This window comes from Marmota flaviventris, chromosome 9 (assembly GCF_047511675.1).
Source record: "Marmota flaviventris isolate mMarFla1 chromosome 9, mMarFla1.hap1, whole genome shotgun sequence".
Lineage (NCBI taxonomy): Eukaryota > Metazoa > Chordata > Mammalia > Rodentia > Sciuridae > Marmota > Marmota flaviventris.
In genome coordinates this window covers 60,006,184-60,027,173 of record NC_092506.1, presented here as the reverse complement: position 1 = coordinate 60,027,173, position 20,990 = coordinate 60,006,184, and the positions used below count along the sequence as shown (strand labels likewise).

At 36.7% G+C, this 20,990-nt stretch overlaps 1 protein-coding gene and 2 pseudogenes across 1 annotated transcript; 2 read left to right on the top strand and 1 right to left on the bottom strand.

Annotated features, from left to right (window-relative positions):
* Positions 1 to 335: 335 nt before the first annotated feature.
* On the bottom strand, positions 336 to 1,476 carry LOC114098599 (small ribosomal subunit protein uS7m pseudogene; annotated as a pseudogene).
* Positions 1,477 to 8,175: 6,699 nt separating this feature from the next.
* Or52b4 (olfactory receptor family 52 subfamily B member 4) lies at positions 8,176 to 9,117 on the top strand. Its single transcript, XM_027942769.2, has one exon. The coding sequence runs from the start codon at positions 8,176 to 8,178 to the stop codon at positions 9,115 to 9,117; it is 942 nt and encodes a 313-aa protein (XP_027798570.2).
* Positions 9,118 to 14,722: 5,605 nt separating this feature from the next.
* Positions 14,723 to 15,671, top strand: LOC114098313 (olfactory receptor 52B4-like; annotated as a pseudogene).
* Positions 15,672 to 20,990: the final 5,319 nt, after the last annotated feature.

Here is a 20,990-nt window from a genome sequence, read left to right as displayed (position 1 = left end):
TTAGAACAATTTTTTAATTCTCCGGTCAGCTTTTGTGAATGGTAGTTCTTATGTACTGTGTTACATACACTAGTTCAGATTAAAGATTTTCTAATCAATCAATTCTGACACAAAAATTGCTTCCTTTCATAGTATCCAAAGTTCCACTCCCAGGTGAGAGAAGACTGGGCCCTGAGTTTCTTGGAGAAAATCAATAAGTTGACATGTTCTCTCTTTACAAAGAGATGGCGCAGGGAGAGCTAGTTCTAGCCCCAAAGAAAGAGGATTAATAGGCAACAAACATGCTGTTCCATTCTTCTCAAAAAGGAACTACATCCTCAACACATAGGTACTTTTCAACATAACAGTGGCTCCCAGAGGCCTAGGTTCCACTGGGAACCTTTCCTCTCCCACCCATGGTAGTGGGCCAGGGCTTGGTTTGTCTCAGTCATCTTGTGCATGTCATGCTTCTTCTTGATCAAGGGACCCTGGTTGTGAAAGGCTTGCAAAAGCTTCTGTGGTAGCTTCTCTGGGTGCTTATTTTTTTGCATTCACTGATCATCCATTTCTTGGCTAGGAAGCGGTGACAATGGTCAGCTAGGGGCACAGGGACCTGGTAGAAATGGCCACCCTTGAGGATGGGTACCAGCCCAATGACAGGGCTACAGCTTTTCAGTGCTTTGTGAAAGATGGTGTAGGGGTTGCATTTGATGGTTGCCTGTTCATCTTCAGAAGCAGCATGGCACTTCTCAAACTGCTTTCTGTTAGGTTGGTTTGAGGTGGCTAAGGGAACAAAGCACCAGGCAACCCAGGCATGTGAAAGAACAACCAATGAGGCACCGACAGACAAGCAGTGGTAACCACCTGTCAATCAGTGGAATCTCCTGACTGATCCTGGAAGGACATGGAGCTCAGCAAGATCCCCTGACCAACCCCAGGAAGACAAGGGACCCTAAAAATCTCCCTTTCCTGTTCCAAGCCCTCTCTTCCTGCCCTAAGCCTGATAGAATTCCAGTGAGCCTGGGCGCAACTCCTCCAGACGGCTCTGTTGGACTGGAGGGTCTCGCCTGAGAGAGAAGCTTTGTTCAGCAGCTTTTAATCTGCCTCCTTTTGGTCCCCGGTGCCTGACCTTACACTTTCTTTTCACAGATTCCAGAGTCTGGTTCATGAGAGATCTGGCCAGTCCTTTGTTTCCTCCTTTCATCATCATGTTGGTGAATTTACTCATCACTGGGTCTGCAAACACGGAGCTGATTTTCGTGGCTGGGGCAGCTTTGATGAGCTGAGTTTTCTGGAGCTCCTGGTCATATTTCTCCTCCTCAGTGAGCTCAGCCCAGGCTTTCGGTAATGCTCCTTGTCAGTTAGGGGATCTCTGAATTCAGGACCATAGTGGCTCCACCTCACCGGGGTTTGCTCTAGAAGTGGACAAACAGCATGCAGCATGCCCGGTGCCAAGCCTGACCAGCCTCGCAGAACCTTCAGTGCGGGGCTAGCCATCTTGGCTGGCTACGAGAGGGTCCCCCTAGAACAATTTTTGAAGAAGGACTACAAGTAACATTGGATGTTGAAAAAAAAAAAAAAGAATAAGAGTTTATAAAATGCTGCTTTCTAGGTGGGATATAACTCAGTGATAGAGCACTGACCTAGCTTGCCCAAGGCCTTGGGTTCAATCCCCAGCAACACACACAAAATTTTTCTTTTTCTTTTTTTGTTTTTGGACAGGTTTTTAAAAAATTAATTAATGCATTATAGTTATACACAATAGTTGGGTTCATTTTGATAAAATCATACATACTTAGAATTTATTTTACTTCATTTCAGTTCCCAGTACCCCACCTTTTCCTCTTCCTATTACTCTTCTTCTGCTCTACTGGTCTACCTTGCACTCATTTATATGTTTTTAATTTTTGCTTTATAGATATACCCAAAGGTGGAATTCACTGCGGTATATTTACACACACGTGCACACAGCATAATTTGCAAATTTGTTTTGCATTTACTCCCCATTCTCAACTTTCTTCCCTTCCCCTCAATCTCCTACTATACTCATCTTCTGTCTTTATGATATCCAACCCACCCCTTTCCCCTTACTTTGCCGTAGGTTCTGCATATGAGAAAGAACATTCAACCCTTGATTTCCTGAGTCTGGCTTATTTCACTTAGCATGATTTTCTCCTTCAATTACCAGAAAATGCCATATTTCATTTCTCTTTATGGCTAAGTAAAACTTCACTGTGTATATAACCACATTTTCTTAATCCATTCATATATTGATGGGCACCTGAGCTGGTTCCACATCTTGGCTATTGTGAGTTGCATGGCTGTAAACAATGATGTGACTGTATCACTATGATATGCTGATTTTTCTTTTGGATAAACACCAAGGAGAGGGATAGCTGAGTTATATGGTAGTTCCAGTACTAGTTTTATGAGGAATCCCCACACTGCTTTCCACAGTGATTGCACTAATTTGCAGACCCTTCAATAATGTATGAGTGTACCCATTTTCCCACATATTTGCCAAAATTTATTGTTTCTTGTATTCTGGATAATTGCCATTCTGACTGAAGTGAGCTGAAATCTCAATGTAATTTTAATTTGTATGTCCCTGATTGCTAGAGATGTTGAACATTTTTTTCATATATTTATTGATTGTTTGTATTTCTTCTTTTGAGAAGTGTCTGTTTAGTTCTTTTGCCCATTTATTTATTTATTTATTTTTTTTTTTGGATGTTAGGTGTTTTGAATTCTTTCCATATTCTGGATATTAATTCTTGAGGAGCAGGTGGCAAAGATTTTCTCCCATTCTGTAGGCTGTCTTCACACTCTCGTTTCCTTTGCTGTGCAGGAGCTTTTTAATTTGATGTCATCCCACTTACTGATTCTTGGTTTTATTTCTTGCATGTTAGGAAACTTCTTAAGGAAGTTGATGCCTGTACCAACATGTTGGAGTGTTGGGCTTACATTTTCTTCTAGCAGTTAAAATATTTCTGGTCTAATTCCTTGGTCTTTGATCCATCTTGAGTTGGCATTTGTGCCCCATGAGGGAGGGGGTCAAATTTCATGCTTCTACCTAAGGATATCCAGTTTTCTCAGTACTATTCATAAAAAAGGCTATCTTTTTTTTGGATTTTTTTGCATTACAATTCATATTACACATATAGAGCACAATTTTTGATATCTCTGGTTGTATATAAAATATGTTCCCACCAATTCGTGTCTTCATACATGTACTTTGGATAATGGTGTTCATCTTTTTAGGTATATTTTTGGCAGCTTTATTGAGTATCAGACAACTGATACTCAACAAAGTATGGATGTTTGCCTCTGTGTCTTAGGTCATGTGTCTCTAGAAATTTGTTAATATCTTCAAGAATTTCTAGCTTATTGGAGTATAAATTTTCAAAATAGTTTCTGACTATCTTCTTTGGATTTCAGTAATGTCTGTGGTGATATTTTTTCATCTATAATTTTATTAATTTGGGTCTTCTCTTTCTGTTAGTTTGGTTAAGTGTTTATCAATCTTGTTTATTCTTGCAAAGAATCAACCCTTTGTTTCATTGATCCTGTGTATTTTTTTAAATTTTCAATTTCATCAATTTTGGCTCTCAATTTAATTATTTCCTATCATCTACTGATTTTGGTGTTAGTTTCTTCTTCTTTTTTTTCTAGGGCCTTGAGGTGTAATTGTTAGATTTTTTTTGTTATCTATTTTTTTTAATGTAGAGACTCAGTTCTATAAACTTTTCTCTTAGAACAGCTGTTACTGTCCCAGAGATTTTGATATGTTCTCATTTGTTTCTAAGAATTTTTTTATTTCTGCCCTGATTTCTTCTGCTTCCTATTTATCATTCAAAAGAGTATTATTTAATTTCCAGGTGTTAGAGTGTTTTCTTTTTAAAATTTTGTCAGTGATTTCTAATTCAATTTCATTCTGATTTGATAGGATTCAAGGAATTATCTCTATTTTTTGTATGTGGTATGAAATTTCAGAAGGAAGTAGGGGTTATGGGATTATAGGTTCTACAGTAGATGCTGGCTCTCTGCCATCTCGCTCCACGTGGTCTCTTGTTTATTTGTCTACCATAAGCTATTTAAATGGCTGATGTCCTCCAAGAGGGTCAAATGGAAGTTGTAAGAACTCTTAAAGAATATGCCTTTGAATTCATACACATTATTGTCAGTTATTTTTGCATATGCTCAACCACACTTGAAAACATTGACAAAACATTCTACTGACATTGTTTTAAGGTAAAAGATATGTGTTATTGGTGTTAATGAAAAATTATACAATTTCTATGGAGGGAATCTTTATTGGTACATTATAATTATACACAAGATAATTATGTATAATTATATTATATATCTTATTATACATAATTCATACATAATGGGATTCATTGTTAAATATTTGTACATGCACACACTATAACAATATAATTTTTTCTATTTCCTTCTTTAATAAATAAAAAAATCTACAAATGCACTTATCCTTTGACCAAGATAATCCTACTTCTAGTAATTAACCATAAGATTTATTAATGGAATTATCCAACTGAAGAAGTGTGCAAAAGAAAAGAAAAATAAAATAAGAGAACCTCAGGTACTTGTGGAACAAAGTTAAAAGATCTAATGGACGTGAAGTTGGGGTCTGAAAAAGAAAGAACAGAAAAAATGGGATAGAAAAAAATTGAGAAATAATTACTGAAAAATACCAAATTTGGTAAAATTATAAATTTACATATTCAAAAAGCTCAGTAAATCTCAAAGAGAATAAAAACAAAGAATGTTATGCCTAGGTGCATCACAATCAAATTGAAAATTAAGATGAAGTAAAAATCAAACGTGATTAAAGGAGTCAGGCATGAAATACAAATGTGTCCAAAATAATCATGGCTCACATGTCTTCTAAGCATATGCATTTATGTACTTTAGGCCACAGTTAAGCCTCATTATTCATGATGGTGAAAGAGAGACTTATGAAAATCTTGGGGATGAATATAATGTCAACATAATCCTTTTCAAGAAGAACAGAAGAACAGAACTTTACAAATCATTGATACATACTGCCACCTCTTATATTTGTGTTAAAAATGGGCTTTAAATCTGTTTAAACAGGCATGCTGTAAGGCTAGATTAGGTGGAAAGGCTTTTGTATCAGAGCATCTTGAGCAAAGCAAGACAAGTAAGAATCAGAAGGAACAGAAAGGAGAAAAATAGCTTCAGAGACTTTTTCCATTTGGGAAAAAGTTGATTGTGCTGATGCAGCTCTCTCCCAGGAGAACCTGGTCTAAGTGCTTCCCTCAAGGAGGAGAATAAACATCCCAACTCCTGGCTCCCAATACACTGAATTTTATTACAGAGCTCATAGTTCCTCAAGTCTCCATCTGAGGCTGGTGATCAAATTCAATATCTGTGGGTGGGGCTGGCTTCAGAATTAAGGTAAGAACTAGGCTGGTGTTGTGTCATGCAGAGCAGAGGTGACAGCAGTCTAGACTATTGAAATATGTGGTCAAAAAACCATGAAGACCAGAGGTGCAAATCTTCTTGGTTCTAGCAGACGTGGAAGATGAGGTCTGGGAAGTGAGGGTGAAAATACACTGAATGGGTTAAGGGAGTTAGCTAAGGGTAAAAAGAAGCAAGCAACGCGATACATGGTAGGGGTCCAAATGACTAGGCTAGAGATGAGGAAACATAAGGAATACTAACATAGACTACAGACTCTTTTGGAAAGATGTGAAAGGAATCCTGAGAATGGCCTGTCCCAAGCCTGACACTGGAGAGGCTTTGTAGAGGTAGCCAGGGCATCTTGGCAGAGGTGAGAGAAAAACTAAGGAGCTGATTTTCCTCCCTAGAAAGAAAAGTCAGGGGCTCTAAGAGGAGGAACTGGAATGGAAAAAAAATGTTAATGAGGATAAGATATATCTTTAGCAACTGAGCTTTTAATTTCTATTAAAAATACCCTTTGATTTAATATTCTCGGAAACCCATGAAGAGGGTATTTTATTATTTGCTTTCATTTCTTCATGGTCTTCATCCCATGAAAGTGGGATGGATATGGCCCTCTTCTCAGAAGGTGCTCTCTGAGCCCATTCCCCTGGGACATTTGCTAAATCTAGTTGCTTACATGTCCACCATTCTTTCAAGCCATAAGCCCAGAGAGGACTCAAGGACACAGCAGGATGCCTGAAAAAAAATAGTCATTGTTCAAAATATTCTTGCTAATGAAGAAAGAAATGTATGATAGGAAGTAAATAATGAAGTTACATGCTAATTTCCACCAGTAGAAGATTTTTCTAAATATCAAGAGCTGTAACCCACCCTTCCTCCAGCAACAATCTCTTTTTAAATTTTCAGTTATTCCAAAGCTTAGTTCCCAAGGCATAAGCACAAGGAACACCTTATCTCAGGTACACAGTTCTGGCCACTATTACCTCTTTAAGATCTCTTGACCTTCTTCATAGGTGAGCAATCTCTGGTGAAGTCAGAGAGATTTCAGATCTCATTTCTATCACTTACTGGCTTGTGACAGTTAGAAAATGATTCATGTGGTGTGAGTCTCATTTTCTTTAAGTATGAAATGGGGATAATATCCAGTTTCTAGCATGCATATCTACTATATCTACTCCTTGCATGAAGAATATATGAAATACACTGTGCGTAATATAGTCCCTGGCATAAAGCAATGCTTAATAAATATTAGTTTAATTTTCCTGACTGTATTACATCCAGATCCTTTTTAGTCCTGGAATACCACTGACTATTTAGTCTCCAGTGCCCATAGTCAATTAATGTTCCAATAAACATGCACAGGTAATTCTTCTAATTTAGAGTAATCATGTTAAACTATGGCTTTGAGATATCTGATAGTTGCCCCCTGTGTGAAAGATGGGGTCTGAGGGTTAAGCTGTGATAAAGACCCTTAACTGTTAGTGAATTCAAAGAATTGGATGGTGTTTAATGGCACAAAGGATTTTCAGGCAAATACAATACAGGGTAGGTATGGGTCATAAACGAACGGAAATGGTACCTGGAAGACTAGAAGAGACTCAAGGGCCCAGGTACAACTTTCCTTGAGGGAAGGGATTAAATTTTGTTCTTCCAATTGGTCAGCTAGGAACTTTTGCATAGTAGGCACATTAAAAAGCTGACTTAAAAGTCTCTTGATTTCAGACACCTTGCTAAAATGTCCCATTACATCCTGAGTCCCAGGATCCAATGGGCATTCAATAAAATATGGGCAGTGATGGCAATCAACTGTTGGGAGTTGAGTCATGTCTTCACAAACTGTGCCTCCAGAACCTCAGAATGTGACCTATTTGGAAACAAGGTCTTTGCAGATGTAATTAACTAAAATGAGGTTATACTGATTTAGGGTAGACCCTAAATACATGATTAGTATCCTTATAAGGAGAGGAAGGATGGTCAGAGACGCACAGAAAAGGCTATGTTAAAATAGGCAGGGACTAGTATGATGCTTTCATACTAGTCCCTGCCTAGTCCCAGCAGCACCAAGGTCACCAGCAGCTACCAGAAGTTGGAAGTGAGAAGGAAGGATCCTCCCCCAGAGCCCTCAGAACAAAGGTGATCCTGCCGAATACCTTGATTTTAGACCTACAGCTTCCAGGAGCATGAAAGAAGAAATTTGTTGTTTTAGATCCCTTATAAACAGGAAATATATCCCTTGTACAACCACCTTCCCTGCTCTCTCCAACAGTTCCTATGCACCTGCAACTTGGCTTGAAATATTTCAGGAGCATGTTGTGCATTGCTGTGTATGTTCACCTTTTCATATACTGCTTCTCTTTTTTTTCCCCCCATTCACTTTACAATAAACTACTAAATTTCAAGGTCAAGTTCAAGTTTCATCTTTTAATAGTTTTCCTGGACATAAGTAATAATTTCCCCTGTGTATTAATAATCTTCTGTTTGTAAGTGGAATTTATAGAATAATGTTTCTTACTTTGATTAGTTGGAGATCATTCTCCAACTAATCCTTTAATGAGTGGCTATCACTCATTAAAGCATAGATCATCTTTCATTTTTGCAGATTTCCTCTTATTTATGGGTTCAAAGAAGATGAGGGCATGGACTATACCTAAATCTCCTAGTGACATCACAAAAATATTAAAGGAAATATGTATTTTCATGTGCCTCTGTGAATAGAAGTGGAAGTGTCTCTTAGTCTTTCCAGGTATGACCACCTTAAACCACACTGGCATTAGCCACACAGTCTTCCACTTGTTGGGCATCCCTGGCCTAGAGGATCAGCACATGTGGATTTCCATTCCCTTCTTCATTTCCTATGTCATTGCCCTGCTTGGGAACAGCCTGCTCATCTTCATTATCCTCACAAAGCGTAGTCTCCATGAACCCATGTACCTCTTTCTTTGCATGCTGGCTGGAACAGATATTGTCCTCTCCACAATCACAGTACCTCAGGCCTTGGCCATCTTCTGGTTCCATGCTGGAGAGATTTCCCTGGATTGCTGCATCACTCAGGTCTTCTTCGTCCATTCCACCTTTGTCTGTGAGTCAGGGATCTTGCTGGTGATGGCATTTGATCGCTATATTGCCATTTGCTACCCACTGAGATATACCACTATTCTTACAAATTCTAGGATTAGAAAAATTGGAGTGGCTCTCTTTCTGAGAAGTTATGGTACCATATTCCCTATAATATTTCTTCTGAGAAGATTGACTTTCTGCAAACATAATATTATTCCACACACCTGTTGTGAACACATTGGCTTGGCCAAATATGCTTGTAATGACATTCGAGTAAACCTTTGGTATGGTTTTTTCATCCTAATGGCAACAGTGGTCTCAGATGTTGTGCTAATTTTTGTTTCCTATGTGCTGATTCTTTGTGCCATCTTCCGAATGCCTTCTCAAAATGCTCGCCACAAAGCCCTCAACACATGTGGCTCCCACATTTGTGTCATCATCCTGTTTTATGGGCCTGGAATCTTCACAACCCTTACTCAGCAGTTCGGACGCCACATTCCACCTCATATCCATATCTTGCTGGCTAATGTCTGTATTCTGGCTCCACCTATGCTGAACCCCATCATTTATGGGATAAAGACCAAACAAATCCAGGAGCAGGTTGTTCATATGTTTATAAGGCAGAAGTAAATTTGGTTTTAAAACTGAGTTTTTAAAGTCTATAGCCATTTATTAAGTTTGTCTGTGGAAATGGAAATCCACTGGAATGGATTAACTGGGTATAACTGTAGACAGGTAGAGTATGGCTAGAGGAGGTGGGTTGCAGGGGGCATGCCTTTGGGGTATATATTTTGTCCCTGGTGAATCTAGTTTAGTCTTTTTTTACTTCCCTATTGTCATGTCCTGAGCTGGTTTCCCCCTCTATACCCTTCTGCCATGATATTCTGCCTCCAGTTTAGAGCAATGGAGTGGGCCATCTATGGACTGAGACCTCTGAAACCAGGAGCCCCAAATAAACTTTTCCTCTTCTTGTTCTTGTCAGGTCTTTTGGTCATGGTGGTGAAAAAGCTGACTAAAACACAGTCTTTGGAAATAGATGAAGTGACAGCAGTGCTCTGGCCTTGGAACTTGTTCAGCTACTCTGAACTCAGTTTCTCAAGCTCTGAGACATTTTATGACACCACTATACAATACCACAAAATTCTATTCATTTATGTCCTTTATTCTAGCTAAGTAACATTCTTAGAACTCGGGATTTCTAGGCTTGGCAGTTACTTCTTTTACAAATTTGTATCCTCTGAACATGAATTTATGTAATAAGGGAATGTAAAAGGTTGCAGCACAACCCTTGAGGAACCTGTCTGGTCATTTTTGCATTAGGAAAAGTCTAATGTGGTTCCTGAAGGGTATGATGGGAGAATGTTAAGGAAGGGTAACTTCTCCAATATCAATGTCTCTCCATAAGGGCATTCAAGGTGTCTAGTCACCTAATTCATACGGCACAGCCTTCTCCTAATGAAGTATTCTAGAGTCATCTAGATTGAGACCCCCTCGTATGCATGGCATCCACAGCCTTTGTATTAATTCTCTCTGCTTTTGCTGTAGCACTGAATGTCTCTGAGTGGGACCTGAGAGCCCACACTTAGAAAATGAAGTGATGTCATTTGCTGGCAAATAGATGGAACTGGAGAACATTTTTTTGAAGTGAAATAAGCCAAACTCAGAAAATCAGAGGTTGAATGTCTTCTTTCATATGTAGACGTGAGAGAGAAAAAAAGGATTAAAAATGAATCTCATGAAAATAGAAGGGAGAGCAGGAGAGAAGGGAGATGGAGGGGAGGGAGAGAGAAGGTACTGGAGAATAACTTTTACCAAATTATGCTATGTGCACAGATGAATATATCACAATGAATCCCACTTTTATGTCTAATTTTAATGTACCAGTTAAAAAATAGAAGGGAAATCTCACTGTCATGTACATTCACAAGAAATTAAAAAAAATAAATAAGAATCATGTAGGGTGCCGCCCCCACAAGTCTTTACAGATCTATGACGTTTATAAGCTGGCAGCTCTTTCTGTAATAAACATTGATACAAAACAAGACCATGTTAGACTCTTCAAACAACCAGAAGGGAAAATTATGATCCAATGTCCTTCATGAACATAGATGCAAATTATATTAAAAATATAAGCAGATAAAACTCAATTATAAATAAAAATAGTTAAAACATCATTATTAAGTAGGTGTTATTCTAAGAATACTAAGTTGATTTAAAAATCTAAATTTAATAGCATAATGTACCACATCATCAGATTATGTAATCAACTCAATGGATGCAAAAAAAGTATTTAATAAAATTAAATACCCATTCATAATAAAAAGGGAATAGTAGAGAATGTCCTCAAGAGTATCAACAACAGCAACAACAACAACAACAACAACAAAAGATCTGTGAATAATGGCACTTTTGTTTTTTCTTTCTCTATTCTTAAACTTTCCTCTTATCTTATTTCATTGGCTCACCTTCTAGTGCAATGATGAATAAAAATAGTAGGGGGTGATTTTATTTTATTTCTAATCTGGGCAGGGAAAGCTCAGAATTTCTCCATTAAATGATAATGTTTGTTCTATTTAAGTCAATGATGGACCATATATATGATCTTGCTCCTGTGTGATTAGATGAGTTTGTGCCCATTTTTAGTTCATGAAATATACTCTATGATGTTTGCACATGATGAGATTATTTAATGATACATTTTTCAATGTGTATCCCCATCATTAAGGGACACATGACTGTAAAAAAATTGTATGGTCTTCATACAGCAACATGTGAATGGTTATAGCTATGAAAATACTATTCCCTTTGGCTGATGAGGTCTGCAATAAGTCACCTGATGTTAAATGTAAAATAAACCATCATCGAGTTTGATAATTTTATGTTCCACTTTCCTTTTCTTTTCTTCCTTCATATCCTGATTATAGATGTTTGACTATAGAAATAACACATAAACATTATGGAAGGAAAGATAACAAGTAATTAAAAAATGGCATACAAAATGAAGTGAAAAATCTCATCTTCCATAAATAACCATTACATAACTTTGTGCTTAAATCCTTCTTAATACATATAATTCTGGAAGACATTACAAGACTATTAACACATTTTTATTTGTTCATATTTATAAAACAATTAATTTTAGCTTTCTCGTAATCATACATACATATACCTTTAGCTAAAGACTCCAAATTACAAATTTTTTAGCAGCACCTGGATAAATTAAATTTCAAATTTTATCTTAATTACAAGGAAATATTTTCTAAGAATAGATACCTATGCAAATAAAATGTAAGGGCTGGGTGTAGCTCAGTAGTAGAGTGCTTGCCTAGCATATATGATGCCTTGGGCTTCTTCTTCAGTACTTGAAGAAAAATAAGAGAAAGTGCACATGGATTTGTTTTGTTTTTTCCATACATTTAAAAAAATTGGTTCTTTTTTAGTTACACATGACAGTAGAATCCATTTTAAAATAATTATAAAAGCATAGAATATAATTTGTCCTAATTCATTCCATAGAACTCCCCCTTCCTTTTCCTTCCCCCACCCCTTGCTCCCTTTCTTCTACTGATCTTTCTGCCATTTACCCATAGTTATTTTTTTTAATTAAATTTTTGTGGATACACACGATGATGAGATTAACTGTGGTATATTCATATATGTACATAGGAATGTTATATCAGATTCATTCCAGTATCTTATAAAGACTAGAAAAAATGAATACATTAACAGTGGTTTAGTGGTTTTGATTTGATTTTTCCTATTATTTGAACGTTTCTACAGAGCTTATTATTTATATAAAGAGAGAAAAGAAACATCCTTGTCTTTTGAAGTAGTAGAAAGTTTGTAGTCAAACTTGACATGCTCTGGCAGAGAAAATGTCAAGATGTAGCACTCTACTTTACCTTGGTGGCAATCAGTTCAAATTTCAGGAGCAGACTCAAAAGGCTTGGTAGCTTGGATTTTTGAAATTTGAACAACATTGAATTTTTGACTGTTTAATTTTCTAAATTAATTTTAATTTTAATTTTTTTTAAAAATATTTTTTTTTTAGAGAGAGAATTTTAATATTTATTTTTTTTAGCTTTCGGCGGACACAACGTTTTTGTTTGTATGTGGTGCTGAGGATCGAACCTAGGCCGCACGCATGCCAGGCAAGCGCGCTACTGCTTGAGCCACATCCCCAGCCCTCTAAATTAATTTTTAAAACCCTACTGTTTTTACTATTGGGAGTAGTTCATAAAAGAAAAAGTATCTTGAGGTCCTGAAAGTAGAAAGTAAATAATCTTTTTTTAAATAAATTTATTTTATTTTTATGTGGTGCTGAGGATTGAACCAAGTGCCTTCCACATGCAAGGCGTGCACACTACCACTGAGTTACAACCCCAGCCCGAAAGTACATAATCTTAAAGGACAATCCTTTAAATACATTTAAGTTTATGAATAACACTTTGGTCTTTCTAATTTTTATGTTGTTATGGACTGGTGGAAACATTATTTGGAAGATTCTGATTCAAAGAAAGAAAAAAAACCAATATTAAAATGTAAAATTATACAGGGATAGCAAATGGTATATACATTCTTAATCAGTAGGAAAGCACCTAGATTTCCCAATAAAATCATCTTTGAAATAGAGAGTAATGGAACTTCTAGAACCATGATCAAGTTTGGCTTCTCTCTACTGCAATGTTTCTTCAAGTTGAGGTGTTTATTAAATAATCAGTATTTAAAGCCCCAACCCAGAGAGTATTGAGTCTCTGGGAATGAGTGCACATGGATTTTAACTAATGGAGTATAGATTTAAGTAGGTCTAACTCTTCTTAAAAGAGGCATAGGGAAAGATTATTTTGTTGGGAGTAAGAACCTCTAGGATGGAAAGCCACCCATTTGTACATATAAAATTTGAGGATGAAGATAAAATAACCAGGGAGGTACTAGAGAACAAGTGTCAGGAGAAAAATGTGGTAGGAAGCAGACATAATGACTTGGCCCGTATGGACTGTGGGTAAATTGGTAGAGTCTGAACCCCAGGGAACTGATGCCCTGGAATAAAAGTGACCTCCCGAGAACTCTTGAAGATAATCACTCTGCAGAATCTGATCTTCAACTAAGCTTCCCACACTCACTGATTCCATTTCTGCTTTAAAAGACTTGGTCCGAGTCTGATGACTGATTTGGTCATCTATAAGGTGAGATTCTAGGAACAGGGGCAAGCAGGGCTAGAAATTGGTACTCCTCCCAGGCCCAGGGCAAGGAAACACATTTAGAATCCTGGGAGCACCAGGATTTTTGCTGGAGTCCTATGAACAGATGGTAGAAGAGAACAATGACCAAAATTTGGGTTAATTGTTCATAATAGAAGGTATTTATCAGAGGATTTTAAAAATCTTATGCCAACTTCAATGCCAACTTTCCTAGACACTCCTCTAAAAAGAGAGGAGTCAATTCAGTTAAACCACCCTATGTTCTCCAAGGGGAAAATCCAGTGGCCAAGGCAAGAAGTGACTGTTTCCAAAAATTAAAATGAGGGAGAGAGAAAAGAGAACTTATAGTTATGGCTCACATCTTTGTTTTAGGAGAAGAGATAAGCACTTCACTAAGAAATTTTATTTTTGTGAATATAATGCATAAGCATATTTAAAAAAATTCTAGACATTTTATAAGGCTTACCCTACCCCATTCCACCTCCAATTTTTGCTCCTTAGAAATAACCATTTTAACGCTTACGGGTTTTTCTTTAGTATTTACTTCCATGGGGAAAATAGTATGTTTTTACTGTTATTTTTTGATTTATATATGTTTGTAATCATTTTTGTATGTCATTCACCAACTTTCTTATATGGAACTAAAAAATGTAGCTTTCTTACCCATACCACAGCTTTCTCATCACACATATACATTTAGACACACAATAACTTTAATTTCCTGATTTATTAGTAAAGTTACATCAAGACTTTTATAGATGGATATTTATGTTTACATTAATTGATTCTTTATTTACTTAGTCAATTCTCATTCATTTGCTTTCAAAATGGTGCTGCCATTTCTTCTGCTCTCTATATTCATGAATGTGTTGTTCTTTTACTGACACTTTAATGGGGTATTATGAGGAGATGGTGTTAGTGGAGGCATTCAACTTGATATCTTTAACTAGAAAACTCCAAAATTACTTACCATCTGTGTTTTTGTCTTTCTTAGGTTAAAATCCAGATAGAGTCCACATCAGCCTGCCTCAGGAATGGCTGGCTTCAACCATACTGGTGTCAACCATGCAGTCTTCTATCTGCTGGGCATTCCAGGCAGAGAAGACCTACATATGTGGTTTTCTATTCCCCTGTGCATCTCCTATGTCTTTGCTCTCCTTGGAAATGGTCTGCTCATCTTCATTATTCTGACAAAGAGCAACCTCCATGAACCTATGTATCTTTTCCTCTGTATGCTGGCTGGAATTGACATTGCCTTTGCTACTACCACAGAACCTAAAGCATTGGCCATTTTCTGGTATAATAATAGGGAAATTTCTCTTAATGGATGCATTGTCCAGCTGTACTTCCAGCATACTTTCTTCATTTCTGAGTCAGGCATCTTGTTGATGATGGCATTTGACCGCTACATTGCAATATGTTACCCTTTGAGATACCCTTTGAGATACACTCACTCACTCCCTAATTGGAAAAATTGGTGTGGCTGTTTTCTTGAGAGCACATTGTGCAATCTTCCCCATAGTATTTCTTCTAAAAAGGCTAACTTTTTGCAGAAATAACATCCTCCCACATACATTCTGTGAACACATTGGCTTGGCCAAATATGCTTGTAATGACATTCGAGTAAACATCTGGTATGGCTTTTTTGTCTTAATGTCAACAGTGATCCTAGATATGATCCTTATTCTTGTATCCTATGTTCTGATCCTCTGTGCTGTCTTCCATATCCCTTCTCAAGATGCTCGCCACAAAGCTCTCAACACATGTGGCTCCCATGTCTGTGTCATTGTCCTTTTTTATGGGCCTGGGATCTTCTCAGTTCTCACTCAGCGCTTTGGACACCACATTCCACTACATATCCATATTCTGCTAGCCAATGTCAGCATGCTTGCTCCACCTATGCTGAATCCCATCATTTATGGGGTCAAGACAAAACAGATACGAGATCAAGTGGTTTATGTGTTGTTTCCAAATCAGAAATGACTTTGAGGATGGGAGAGATTAATTTCTCAGAATAGCTTTCTATGAGATATATTTTGGTAGGAGTAAATAAAAGACTAAGAAATGACTCACTGGGAAAAACAATTCATTGGGTTTTGGGTCTTTGAAGCAACTTACAGGGACTCTGAGACTTGTCTTTGTCATCAGTCTGAAAATAGTGCCTATGGGTTTACTGGATACCGATGACTCATTGTTTGGGGATGGGGGGGTTGCTTTCTAGTAGTCATGCCTAACCCTGAAATGTTCAGCTCAAATTTGGGAATGGATTATGTAATATTATGTATATTATGCAATATTAAAAGTCTTATTTAGATAAACAATAAGTTTTTCATCTAGAGCTTTGTCAAGTGCTGAGACATCTCAGTACATTCCTAGCAATCACCTAAAATCTTTATTTTTTTCATATGCATTCTCTTTTTATTTTCCCCTGCACTAGTAGGACTGAACTTTATCACTGAGGTATATCCTGCCCCGTACCCCTTTTAAAATTTAAAATATTGGGTCAGGGCCTCAGTTGCCAAGGCTGGCCTTGAACTTGTGATGCTCTGGTCAGTCTCCCAGTGGCTATAATAGCAGGTGTGTGCCACACATTTATTTGATCATATTTATTTGAACTGTGTAAAGCCTGTTACATGCCTTATGTATTTTTTGGGGGGTACCTGGGATTGAACCCAGGGGCGCTTAACCACTGCGCCACATCCCCAGTCCTTTTATTTGTATTTTATTTAGAGACAGGGTCTCTCTGAGTTGCTAAGTGCCTCTGCTGAGGCTGGCTTTGAACTCACAATCCTCTATCCTCTGCCTCTCGAGTTGTTGGGATTACAGGCGTGTGCCACCATGTCCAGCTGTAATTTTAATCTTTATATTAGACTCATTGTTTCTATTACAGTATTCTCGTTTTATAGACATATAATCTGAGGCTCAGAAAGGATACATAACTTCAAGAAATAGTAATATCTTTGGGAAGTTATTTTCTTGGGTTGTTTAAATTTTAATTTTTCTTTCTTTCTTTTTTGTTTTTTTGGTTTTACTTGGTTGTTGGTTTTTGTTTAACCTAAAGAAATAAATGTTTTCAAATCCATTTTCCTCTGGGTTTTATTGTTTTAATCTTAGAATATATTCTTCAATCTAAAATTTGATTCTAACAGATTTTCTTATAGCTTTTTATGGCATACTTTTTATATTTAATCTTTCAAGACAAAATGTTGATAAACATAAGCAATGTAAGGAAAACATAAAAGTCATTACAGCTCAAGCTACCATGATTTTCCTTGGTTACTGGTTCTGTGTTCAAGGTGTAAAGATTTAGTCATGTCACTCAGAGTGGACATGTCACTCATGAGTTTGTTAGAAGAAACAGCAAAAAAGGGGAAAGGAGAAAACCTTCAAAGGAGAGAATGGGTCCTCTCAGGAGAGGGACAGCACTCTGTCCTGCCCTCCTGCATTTTTGAGGGTCCTAGGGAAGTTTACAGGAAATCCCACCTGGGATCACCGCTTGACTTCTGACTGACAGCAGGATTGCAACAGAAATCCCCACTGCACATGGTCTCACTCCATGGAGGGGAGGTTTTAATGACATGCCAAAGATCCAAGATAACTCTGGATCACCTTGGTCCATACTGACCGGTTCTAGTTGGAATTTGCTTTTATAGATATTATGGTTAGGGGGCTTGCTTCTCATTATCATATCTCCCTGAGTTCTGGAATCTGGTCTGTGTAAGGGAGTTCCCCACCTCCACCACCAATATCAGCATTATCTATTCTTGTGGGCAGTAAAGAACCCATCTGTGCCTGCCTTTCTCCTGAAGATAACATGTTGTTTGTTGAGGAATGTAAAATGTAACATGTCCTATTGACTTAAGTCAGACAGGGCTGCAGGCAAAATGTATTTTAAAATAAAGTATATGGCAGGGGTGGGGGTCAGCATAGTAGACTCAATTTGTAGATTTGTCCCCTTAACTCCATGTTCCATTGCTCATGTCTGTTTGTTACCTGTCAGAATGACCAATAATTAGACAACTGAGACATAATTTTGAAATTGATTATACTGCCCAATTTTTTAGAACTTTCATATGATTGCATCTTTCTGCATAGATGATATAAACTTTTTCTAACATATGTCATGCAATTAAAAACATTTCCTCTTGTAGTATGAATTCAGAAATAAGCATAACAAGCTTATTAGTTATACTCTTCAAATTTTCCATATAAATACTAATCATTCAGCAATGATAGGAAGAAGGGTTAAAATTTGTCATAGTAATTAATATTTGTCAGTTTGTTGTAATTCTTGTAATTTTTTGCTCTGGAGAAGCTAAACACCGCACTTTTGACATGTTTTATACTGTTTAGTTGAATAGGAATGTGACTGTGTATGTTTCTATTGGTTAGTGCTTTAAAACTGATTTTTTTTAACCAAATCTGATAATCTCTGAATTTTTTCCCTGTTTTTATTGGTGCATTATAGTTGTGCATATTGAGGGGATTTGTTGTTACATGTTTGTACATACCTACAATATAACAATATAATTTGGTCATTATCACTCCCCAGCACATAATCTCTGAATTTCTTTCACTTAGCAGTATGCATTTAAAATTTCTCCATGCCTTTTCATGCTTGAGTATTCACTTCTTATTATTGTCGAATAATATTCCATTGTATTCAGGTTCTAGAGTTTCATCCATTAATCTGTTGAAACACATCTTCAATCATGAATAAATCTTATCTAAATATCTGTGTGCAGTTTTCTGTGCCGACATAAGTTTTCAATTCATTTTGGTAAATACAGTACTGAGGAACATAATTGCCTGATCCTATAGTAAGATTATATTTAATTTTGTAAGGAACTGCAAATTGTGTTCCTACATGACTGTTTTATTCAACATTCCCACCAGCAACCGATTTCTGTTGCTTCACATTCTCATCAGCATTCGTGGCTGTCAGTGTTTTGGATTTCAATTGTTCTAATGGGTATATAATGGTATCTCATTTGCTATTCTTTAATTGCTGTACTGTTGAGCATCACTCAGATGTTTATTTGCCATTTCAATGTTCTCTCACCAGAACAATTATAGGTAAATTTGGTAGACACTGCAATTTTTTGCTCTTTTTTCTTCTTATTTCCCCAATAAGGAAGAAGGAGGAATGAGTGAGAGCAGATGAGAGTATGTTTTTAAATTTAGTGACATGAATCTGTGTGGGTTTCTAACCAGTCAATTCTGATTTAATATATAACATTTTTTGCTAAAAGTAAACAAGTAGGTGCTGGAATCAGAGTTGGAAGTTTGAAGAGGAGGAATATTTGAATTTTTAACGAGGTGGGAGAGTGAGCTGATGTTAGCAGACGTGTAAGCTTGCCGCGCTCTGTTGATAGTCTAGGTTGGCAATCATTTTGATCTCCATGTGACTACACAAATGTGGAGGTTGATTTGGTTCAGGATAACATTGGGTTGACCAGAGACAATAGAAGATTTAGAGAATGTTAACACACTTTAAAAGAAAATAATTATAATTAAGAGTGTGGAGTCTAAACTTGAGAACGTAAAACACAGAGTGGTTTAGATTTGTAGATTAATAATCTTAGTGAGATTAAAAAATAGGGATAGTAAGCATGTACTTGGGCAAGTAAGTGTGACTAAACAGCAACATATTTGAATTAGTGAATTTGGAAGTAGAGAAAAGATGTGGAGTGAAGGGAAATGCATTTGGAACTAAGGAGGAAATGGAAGCAAGAGCACCGGGTGAAGATGAATGGAAAGAAAATATGATTGACACAGATCCTGAAAATGTGATATCCTTTTATTGTTTCCCTAATAAAAAAGGAAGAATAGGTGAGAACAGATACGAGTATGTTTAAAAGTTTATTGTCACAAATCTGTGTGAGTTTCTAACCAATCAGTTCTGATTAATATACACACACAGACACACACAAGAAAGTATTATTCAGTCTGATATTTGCAAAAACATGGATGAGGGCTGGGGATGTGGCTCAAGTGGTAGCGCGCTCGCTTGGCATGCGTGCTGCCAGGGTTCGATCCTCAGCACCACATACAAAGAAAGATGTTGTGTCCGCTGAAAACTGAAAAATAAATATTAAAATTCTCTCTCTCTCTCTCTTAAAAAAAATGGATGAACCTGAAGGACATCACACTAAGTAAAAGAAGCCAGATGAAGGAAGAAAAATACTCTATGACACATATTTATAAATGGGATCTAAAATAGTCAATTTCATAAAAGCAGAGAGTAGAATGGTGGTTGCCAGAGGTAGAGTGAGGGGGAGAAGGGGCAGATGTTGTCTATTGGTTACAAAGTTTCAGTTAAGCAAGATGAATAAATTCTGGAGATCTAATCTACAGCAAAATGACTGTAGTTAAAGTACTATTGCATATTGGAAATTTGCTAAGGAAGTAAAGGTAATTATGTTAAGATGCTGGATATTTTAATTAGCTTATGGGAATTATTTTATAACACACATACATCAAAACATCCAGTTGTACATTTCAAATATATATAATTTTTTTGTCAATTATAACTCAGTAAGTCTGGGGAAAAAAGTACAAAGTGAAAAATAAGTTTTCTACATGGACACTGACGTGTTTATGTATCAGAGCCAAAGTCTTGTATAAGTCTGAGAGAATTTAGAAGGACTGCAGCCAGCATTGAGGAGTAGAAGAAGATAGATAATATGAGTCTCAAAAGAGCAATTCCTTCTACAGAAAATTGAGCAAGCATTAGTTTGGAACAAAGCCTAGGAAATATTCCACAATGATTTAATATATTTAAAATATATCAAGAACTTTCATGGGTTGTGAATTGCATCACAATATTAATGGACAAAAATATTCAACCAGAGGATTTTGCTTTTCATTTTTCTTGACTTTCTTTTTCTTACCAGATCATAAATTCCACAAAGGTACTAGCCTTCTTTACTTGAAAAGTGCCTGGCACAGAATGTGTTTTTAATAGAAAACATTAAATTGCTTGCAAAAAAGATCTATAAATAATTATCAAAATATGAAAAAAATTTCCATTGGCAACAAAATATGCCACATGGAAACATTGCTATAATAATTCAGAGTTCATATAAAAGTTTGTATGTAAACATATTCATAACATTTAAAAAAAATGTTTTTAGATGTAGTTGGACACAATGCCTTTATTTTATTTATTTATTTTTATGTAGTGCTAAGGATCGAACCCAGGACCTTGCATATGCTAGGTGGGCACTGCTAAGCCACAACCCAAGCCCCCAGAATATTTTTAATAGAGAAAAATGGAAGCTATAAAAATGTGCAACACTA